This window comes from Cygnus olor, chromosome Z (assembly GCF_009769625.2).
Source record: "Cygnus olor isolate bCygOlo1 chromosome Z, bCygOlo1.pri.v2, whole genome shotgun sequence".
Lineage (NCBI taxonomy): Eukaryota > Metazoa > Chordata > Aves > Anseriformes > Anatidae > Cygnus > Cygnus olor.
In genome coordinates this window covers 51,406,387-51,415,911 of record NC_049198.1, presented here as the reverse complement: position 1 = coordinate 51,415,911, position 9,525 = coordinate 51,406,387, and the positions used below count along the sequence as shown (strand labels likewise).

The following is a 9,525-nucleotide window of genomic DNA, read 5'->3' as shown; positions in this document are numbered from 1 at the left end:
CGCTTCTGACGTGTCTGCGCCGCGGCGCGGCCCGGCCCGGCCCGGGACAGGAGCGGACAGGGCGGGGCGGGAGGGCTGAGGGAGGGAGGGGGCCGCCGCCGTTGCCGCCGCCGCCGCCGTTGGAACCGACCGGGCCGCGCCCCGCCATGTTCAACGTGGAGAGCCTGGAGCGGGCGGAGCTGGGCGAGAGCCTCCTCACCTGGGTGAGTGCCCCCGCAACGCCGCCCCGCAGCACCGAGCCCTGGCGGAGCCGCCCGGGAGCTGCCTCACCTCCCCCCCCACCCCCCCCCGCCTCTTCCGCCCCCGTCCCCGCCGGGGCGCTGCAGGGAACAAAGGGCCCAGCGCGGCCTCCTGCCCCGCAGCCCGGCCGTGAGCACCCCTGCCTCACCCCCACAGCCCACCCCCCCCCCCCCCCGGGAACCGTGGGCGCCCGGGATTCGCCCCGGGAGTTGTGCCGGTGTGGTGCGGGCGCAGCGGGTGGCGGCTCGGAGCCATTGTGCGGGGCGCCTCCTTCCCCTTCCGCCGGCAGAGCCGCCGGGTGAATGCCCGCGGCGTGAAGCCGGGCTGCTGAAACGAGTCCGCTCCTTCAGAGGCTTTTAAATCGTGCGAGCTCACGGCTGGGCAGAGCTGCGGCGGTGGATGGTGAAGTTACCGAGAAACGGCAGGGCACGCTCCTCTCCGAAATCCCAAGGGAGAGGAGCAAGGGAGATACGGTGGTTAGAGGTGAGCAGGTGGCCCAGAAAGTACAGCAGCCTGAGGTCGTGGGCAACAGTATAAATATATACATATTTATATATATATATATATATACACACACAGATCCCTGGCCGCCCCACTGCGTTACGCAGGTCAGAAGAAATAACTAACTCCTTCTCTGTTTCCTTCCTTCACATCCCTGCCAGCCTTTGTGTTTCCACCGTGGCTGGCCCCCTCGTCCTGCTGCAGGCTTCCCATGCTTTGCTCTCTCAGGCGCTGGGAATGAAAAGTCCTCTTAGTGGTAGAATTTACGAGGAAGTGGCTGTCTGTGAATCCTGGCAAAGAAGGGCTCAGAGCAAGGAGAAAGAGGTTGGCGTACCGGGGGCGATGGAGGAAGGTCCGTCGATGTGTGCTGCTGGTTTGTCTGTGTTTTTGTTTTAGCTGTTCTAGATACGCTCCACTGGTACGCTCTGGCAGTAAAGCAGCCATGCTCCTGGGAGAAGCGTAAGCTTAAATGCGTGCCTAGCAAATGGTCACGTTCCCAACGCCTTCTGAACTCCCCAGATTCCCAGGTCGCCAACAGACCAGATCTTTCCTTTGAGCATGAGGCTACTGTGCCAGAAACACATGAGCTGCTGCAGAATTTTCAGTCAAAGAGATTGAATTTTCTCTTGTAGCGTATTGGTCTATAGTGATTTGAACTGTTGATCCTACCCATTATCCAGTCGAAGACTTGACAAAATAATTAGACTTTAGAATATTTATGAAACGTAGCATCTCTCTAGAAATCCGTGTCAAGTCTGAGAAAATTTTAAAACAAAAAATATTCCAATTTGCAGTTACGTAAGTGTGCCATTCAAATTTCATCTTTAGGTGTTAATATTTCGGTGGAATTACTTCTAAAATCTTGTAATGCTAAGGTATTGGCTAGCTAGCAAGGGAAAGCACAAAATGCAGAGACACAAGGCAGCGGCCGCTTCCCTACTCCCCAAAAGAATTCTTTGTACAACCAAATATGGTACCAAACAGCGGCTCGTGTGTGTTTTGAAAGCCTGTCTTGTCAACTTCTGCACGTGTTCAGATCCGGTGGGAGCTGGATTATTTACTTTGGTAGAAAGTAAAGTAAGAGTCACCAGCTCTTGTCTGTGGAGAGCAGGAGGACAAGTATATCGATACAAAGTCTGTTCCACATTAGTAAAAGCTAATATTGATTTTTCTTGCATTATGGTAAAAACCAGTGAAAACAGCTAGCAATTTCTTTTTCCATGCTGCATTTGATAATGCCACTTAACAAATCAATTGTCTCAGTTACAAAACTTCATTGTTACCCTTGAAAATAATTTGCACTTCCTTTAAAATCTAAGCCATTGAAAACAAAATTACCTTGGGACAGAAAACTGCCCTGAAAATGTAGATATTTCTCTCTAAGCTTTCCATTTTTACCACAACAGTGGGAAAAAAAAAAAGGTCTTGTGGGGTTGACCATCTATAGGAGTTATTACTCAGCCATATGGCCACATGACATATTTGGGCAGTAGTTAGCATTTATTGTCTTTGGCCCTGAAACTGCATCTATCCAGTCAAGTCTGTGGTAATGGTCCATGCAGATCCCTTTACATTTCCACCCTTTCTACTCCATTAAATACTGGGATGTTCAAGAAACTAACTGCTGGCTTTTTGGTGAACAGAAACATTAGTAAATACTTCTTAAAAAGCATTGGAATTAGTAAGCACATTTCTTAAAGGAGCATATGGGGTTGTGTTATTTTTTGCAATTTCAGGATTTTTGTATGAATGTGACATTTTAATTGGCTCTGTTTAAAAAAAAAAAAAAAAAAAAAAGTAGTTTCACTTTCTTCCAAGACAGGCAAAACTTGCAAAAAGGAAGAAAAAGCGATGAAATGTTTAGCCCTCAGTGAAACTAGCTGTATAAACAAGGACTTTTTTGCCTGGCCTTTCTCCCAAGTCCCATAATGATGCTTGGGAAACCGCTCATTTAGATGGGAAAATAGATCTGTCTTAATTACCATTTACTTGTACCTCAGATGGCCAGTCTTTTCCATTGTGCCAGGGAAGTCGTCTGTTCTTAAGAACTGGTTTAACCTCCCAGATTGCTTGCTTCACATTCACATAGAAGTACATGAACTGGTTTGTCTGTGTTTTAAGTAGAGCAGATAAGGCTTTCCACAGGTCTGAGAACCTGTTCAGCCTAAACTGGATGTTTGCTGGCACGGACACAGGTGAGATGAAACTGCTCCTCCCGCTGCCAACCTGTGATTTTAAAGACTGGGGATGTCCTTCACGTCTTTCACCTTGTGTGGCTGAGATTCCTGTTGTGGTTTCTTTAAGCTAGACCAAACTGCTTACCTGTAAATATGTTTTGGTTTATTCTTTAATATTTCACTCACACCCCATTTTTGTGTTGCAGACTAGCTTGGCATGTGATTTTCAGACTTTTAGCTCTTTGAGAGCTTTGCCAAGTGTATTCCTGAATTGCTTTTTTTTCAGAATTTTAAGCCAGGAGAGTTTTTGCTTCCTTCCATTTCAGCAGGTGACCGTGACGATCCTTCGATGCAGCCAGGGTAGTAGCAACTAGGGTGAAGCCGAGTGAAGGACTGGGACCCAACTACTGTTGTCTCAAAGTTGGTATTTATACTTCAGCAGTTTTTGCAGCCTGCTGTAATTGCAGAACTGTTACCCTACCAAAAATATCCCAGAAGCCTCTTCTGAGACTATTCTAGGCGCTGTGGTGTAGTTATCCAGGCAGTGCTGCAGCCAAAGCAGTCTAGAAAAATGAGGCTGTGAGGTAAAGCTGCAGTGATTTTTAAAATTGCTTCAGCGTATCTAATACAGATTCACACCACCTTTTCTAGTCAAAACTTGTGACGGGTCCACATGAGAACACCTGGATTGTTTTGCGTTCTGTGTGGTCCTGGGAGTGCATTTCACTCCGATGCATCACTGAGTCATGTCTTAAAACACAAAGAGCTGTCAAACATGCATGTGGCAGTTGCACTGTAATATGCCTGTAGCTGAAATCAGTGTGATGGGTACAGGCTTTTTGCTGTGGAATCTGGTAAGTTTTCTTACACAGAACTAAGGTCTGATATTGAAAAGATTACTTAGCATTGGTATATAAACAGCACGACTCCCCAAAGAGGTCATTGTTGGGTGGTTACAGGTAGCAGGTTGCTGTAAAGGTATCATGAACTTTCTTTCCTTCATGATGTTAAGTAACTATTATTTTGCCATACGCTGCCTCCACCAAGTTGCCAGCTTGCCTGCTTTCTTTCTCTTCTCAAGGCCAAATAGATATACTATCTATGTGCTGGTAGACATGTTAAAGCCTTATAAGTGTGAATTTTGTAAATACTGTACAAGGCCACTGTTTTCGTTTCCTGCATTTTAAAAACACATCTGGCCACTTATGTGGTATCACTTCTTTGACCTTTCTCCTTTTTGGCTGAACTATCTTCGCAGTACAGCGTATCTCTATCTTCTGCCTGTTGCCTTTTCCCCAGCTGGAAGGATTTGCCTGTGCTGGTTGGAAATTTAGACACCATGTAAACAAGTGCAGAAACAGAGATTTTGATTCTTCAGGAAGGCTGCTGGTAAACACTGTTTAGGCCTCCTTTTCGGAGAGGATCAAAGCTGCCAGAATTTGCTAGTGAAACTCTTGTTTTCCCTTCCTGTTCAATTATCCCTTTTTTTATACTATGCTGTCCTTGATCCTTGTGCATCTGTGCTTTTAAGTACTCATCTGATTTCTTATGGATGCAAAGATCGTTGGAAACAAGTTCAGCCTGTTTAAACTCTCTTTCAACCCTTGATGGTCGACCACAAAGCTGTAGGGTTTTAATTTTCTTCTGATGATATCATCGCATCAGCATCTCTTACCTGTTGAAGAAAAACCGTCATAGTTCAGGAGTGGTTGGTTATTCTGGTGGTGACAGCAGATCAGAAAATAGTTGGGTTTGAAGATGTTACTGTTCGGGCAGAGGAAGAAAACATTGAGCTTGCTTTGCCAGCATTTGTGGAACACAGGCTGATCACAGCCCCTCTATCTGCTGCAGCAGACCAGTAGGTTGGGCTGCCTTTCTTTCTTTTAACGACCTCTCACTAAGATGTCAAAGAGTTTGTTGTTGCACTCTTTTAGGTGTGCTTGTCTGAGAGGCCAATGTTCTGAGCATATCATTTACTGTGTTTGAAGGAGCTGGGGTATTTAGCACTGTTGCTGGGTGATAGGGATTTTTTGACCTGTCGTCGAGAGGTCAAGGAGGGGCAGAACAACTTCCCTTAGAGACTGCGAACAACTGATACAAGGCTGATAATGCGTGAATATCGTAATCAAAGATGATAAAATACATTCTGTATGTGTTATTTTTTTCTTCTTAAGTCTCAAATGTGTCAACAACAGGAAGACAGGGTAAACACAGAATTTGGTAACTGCAGACATTATTCTTCATGCGTGCATTTTTTATCAGTGTTAGGTTCTGGTTCTTCATGGCCTTGTCACAAATTCTGCCTTTTTTTTCAATTCACTCCTTTCTGAAGAGCCATTGTATAGTGGTGGCACATTCATAACAATCAGTGGTTCTCTGGAAGTTAAAAAAAAAAACCACAGCATTTTGATGTGATTCAGCATGTGCTCAGTTTCAGTTCTGCCCCCTCACTTTTCCAGGGGGATTGTGAGATGCTGCTAGGAGAAGAAGCAGGTTTTTCTGCAGAGAACCGTGAACCTTAATCAGTACAAAGGAAACAACTGCTAGCTTGTTAATCTTGAAGTGGGAGGTGAGGAGAGGAGCTTGTTTCCATCTTTTTGAAATAGTTAAACAGTCAATCGGTGAATATTTAAATTGGGAATTTGGCACAATTGTCATTGTCTTTATTTTGAGACTGTTTTAAGGCATTTGAACTGGAATATGAATATTCTGATGCTGTGTTCTTCCTGGACCGTCAAAAGTCTTTGCTGTGATGTGTTCGATGTTGGTAGAGCAATTGCAGACAGAAATTGTGGAGCAGGGGGGAGAGAAGAAAAAGGACCCAAGACTCAATTGTGCTTATTGCTGTCTGTGTTTTTGAGTGAGCTGAGGTACTGTGACAGTTCAGAGAGACTTAACCAGCTTTGGTTTTCCTCCAACTTCAGAGAGACTTAACCAACTTTGGTTTTCTTCCAACTTCAAAGTTGAGGGTTGCTTGAGCAATTTAATTTGCAAGTCCAATTCACGAATTAAAAACAACAAAAAAATTTTGGCCATACAACAGCTTACGCTAGTACAAGGTTAAGGCAAGAATGCGTGGCTGGAAGCGAGGGGAGGAGGGTAGTAGTGTCCTTTTTGTGGCTTTTGTTGCCAACAGCCTGGCGGGTCCTGCTGCACGGGGAAGGGGATTAACTCCTTTCCAACCTGCTGGTGATGGTTTTCTGCCATGCAGAGCGGGCACATGCTGTTCTCCTGGCTGCCTCGCTTTGCCATATGTGACTTATGCATTCCCGTGAGTTCCCTAGTGCTTCTTGTTCATGCCAATGAACACAAGATAACATGGAAAGGAAGAGGAGGGCTTTGATGGAGAGAGAAGCTCCCTAAGTTCGGAGGAGCTAGCGTTACACTCCTGCAAGTGGCAGGCAAAAGCTTCTGAATGGATACAGAGCGGGAGTTTGAACGAGGTAGCTTGGGCTGTAAAGCAATGGCAGCTCCTCAGTGGAGGCATGCAGGAAATGGTTCTGGGGTGCTGCATGTAGTGGAGCAAGTATTGCACAAGTGGATGCATTATAAAGCTGATGATAATATGCTTCAGCCCTGAAATTGGTAGGGCTTTTCCACATCATTTAGCTGCAAGATTATTTGCAGTGCTTTGTGTCCTGTAGAAGTCCTGTTGACTTCAGAGCTACATCTCTCGGGATGGCTAAGTTTAGACACCTCAGCTAAATACCAGCTGTGCGTCCGTACCGTGCATGAGAGGCATTAGAAGATCTGGGAAAATAATTTAATTGATTCCAGAGCTGCAAAGTATTAAATAGGCCTTTCTTCTGTTCTGGGGTTGCATGAGACAATCCTTTGAATGACCTTGTTTGCCATGGTGTCAAGGTACCCATAGTTTCATTTCAGGGTAGAAACGAGTATCAATATGTTTGTTTAACTGCAACAGATTATGGTTGTTTTATCAATTTTAGTGCCCCTTTGGTGCTCAAGGGAAAACAAACAAACAAGCAATGGGACTTCCACACTGCAAAGTGTTTTAGCTGATTTTATTGTATGGACAACACCGAAGGATGGCAGCGTGTTCCACAGTGACTCTGGTCTTTCTTGAGGGATCATGGAACTGGCGCAACCTCTGACAGTACTTGTTCTGCATACCTAAGCAATCTCTGTGAAGTCCAGGAAAAAGTTCGCCGAAATAAAAATCCTAGAAATGGAAGAGGCTTGAACTGTAAGATATGCCAATTTTGGTGGTGTCCTATACATCTGTGTTACTAGCTGTAGAATCTGTTAAGTCTGAAATGTTAGCTTGGTGAAAACTTACAGCAATCTCTTTCTGAATCCTATCTTTTAGGTGCTAAGTCACTCTTGTGATCCTGTGAAGACTGTGTGTTTCCACACTGATCAGAAAGCCTGTGCAGATGATATTTCAGTCCAGCTTGGTACTATTGAATTCATCCTCTGTGCCTTTGGAGGAGAGCTCTTTATTCCACTTGTCAACAGAGACAGCGCTTTTCATTTAAATTATAGCTGCAAGAAGGTGGAGTTGTGGGCTTTAAATAGGTATTCTTCTTTCCCTGTATCTTGCAAAGGGAAAGCTGTCATCTATGTTCATCTTTTTTTTTTTTAAATAATACTAGAAATGTGTATAAATCTGGACTACTAGTATGCTAAATTCTTTTGTCTAACCATTGTCCAAGAAGCTAAAGGACTTTGCCTTGCTGCTTGTGCTTTATCTTAGTAGGGATCAATTTGAGCGTTTTTGCCTGATGTTATTCGGGTCTCTAGTAGTCTAGCAGTCTTCATTTAGAAAAAAGGAATTTTCTCTTTTGTCCACAGAGCATTCTGCTTTTAGAGAACAGTTTCATTTTCCTTCTTTCACTAAACACACCACCGTTCCATGGCTTGTATCATCATACAGGCTTCTGTAAGTCAGAGTGCTAACGACAAAAGATATTCTGTGCTTCCTGTGTTTGCTTGTTAATGCTGTATCACTCTTATCAACTAAAGGTAGTACAGATGTGAGTCTTTACACTGTTTGGCAGAAGAAACTGGTGGCTGGACTCCTATAAACCTTCTCATTTGTATTTTTCCATGAGAAGGTGTTTCTAGTCTTAAGAGGCACTTTTTTTTTGAGTTTATAAGGTTCATTGGTGCTTGGTGGAGTGTGAATGTGTGTATCCTATAAATCTGTGTGTTACGGTCATGTTCTGGCAGTTCCACACTTACTGATAGCTTGTATTTTGAGAAAATAATAAAAAGCATAAATGGGTAAGTATTACTTTTAAATAAAATATGATTAAGTTGGTGGAAGCTCAAAAAAATGTTGTTTTAGTGTACAATGTTAGGCCTTCGTGTTAGGTCTTATATTTTAGTTTTATCATCACAAATGCTCTCTAGTATTCTTTTTTATCAGCTAGCATATCTGGCTTTCAGCTGAAAACAGGGATATGTTCCTTTTCTCCCTGGGAGTTCATAGATTAGTTTTTCTTCTCGTGCATGTTTCTGAAATGGTTAAACCAAACATCATTCAGACTTGAGTTTCTGTTCATTGTGTCTTAATAATGTGTCAGACTTGAACATTTGAGTTCACAGTATTTTAATGTCAGTGTCAATATAGTACAGTAAGAACTGTTTTTTGGTATCATGGCTCTCCCATCTCACAGTGCTTTAGTAAGTTAGCTTTAGCCACGAGGGTATCTCACCTACTTTCTGCACTGTTTCCCCCTGTCCCCCAAAAAAATAGTTTCTGTGGAAAATGTAAGCTGTGAAGGGAGTATTTTGAGTGAGTTCTTTCAGAGCTTTGACATCTGTCTTGCTCAAGTATTAGGCATCCAAAACTGTACATGTAAAATGAGAAGTGAATTAATAAAAATAATACCCATTTCCCTGGAAGAATCATCATTTTGGCCAGTGTACTCGGTTTACCTGACAAGGTTTTGCTAGCAGGGGGCTGCAGGGGTGGCCTCTGTGAGCAGAGCCCAGCAGCTGCCGTGTCAGCTCCAAAAGGGACCTGCTGCTGGCCAGAGCTGAGCCAGGGTGACATTGGTTGGGCCTTTGTGAGAGCAGATTTAAGGAAGGGGAAAAAATGCTGTGCAACAGAAGCTGGGAGAGAAGACTGTGAAAGTGTGGGAGAAGCAGCCCTGCAGCCCCCCAGGTGAGTGCAGCAGGAGGGCAGGAGGTGCTCCAGGCAGGCAGCAGCAGTTCCCCTGCGGCCTGTGCAGGGAGAGGCCCCTGGTGGAGCAGGCTGTCCCCCTGCAGCCCACGGGTCCCACACGGAGCAGATCTCCACGCTGCAGCCCCCCCGTGGAGGAGCCCCCGGTGGAGCAGGTGGATGTGGCCCGGAGGAGGCTGCGGCCCATGGAGAGCCCCCGCAGGAGCAGGCCCCGGGCCGGAGCTGCAGCCCGTGGACAGGAGCCCACGCAGGAGTAGGGATCTGGGGGGAGCTCAGCTGCCCACCCGTGGGGGACCCGTGCTGGAGCAGTTTGCTCCTGGGGGATGGATGGACCCCGCGGTACGGAGCCGTGTGGGAGCAGGTCTTGAGGAGCTGCTGCCCGCGGGCAGCCCCCGCAGGCTCAGTTCGGGAAGGACGGCATCCCGTGGGAGGGACCCCGCGTGGAGCAGGGGCAGG

At 45.6% G+C, this 9,525-nt stretch overlaps 1 protein-coding gene across 4 annotated transcripts in view; it reads left to right on the top strand.

The window, feature by feature from the left end:
• Nucleotides 1-35: 35 nt before the first annotated feature.
• The window catches only part of HOOK3 (hook microtubule tethering protein 3), an 88,597-nt gene continuing 79,107 nt past the window's right edge, over nt 36-9,525 (top strand). For all 4 annotated transcript variants that reach the window (XM_040542137.1, XM_040542136.1, XM_040542138.1 and 1 more), the window contains exon 1: nt 36-203. In XM_040542137.1, coding sequence (XP_040398071.1) covers nt 147-203 — 57 coding nt within the window. In that variant the 5' untranslated portion in view covers nt 36-146. The remainder of the gene's footprint in view (nt 204-9,525) is intronic.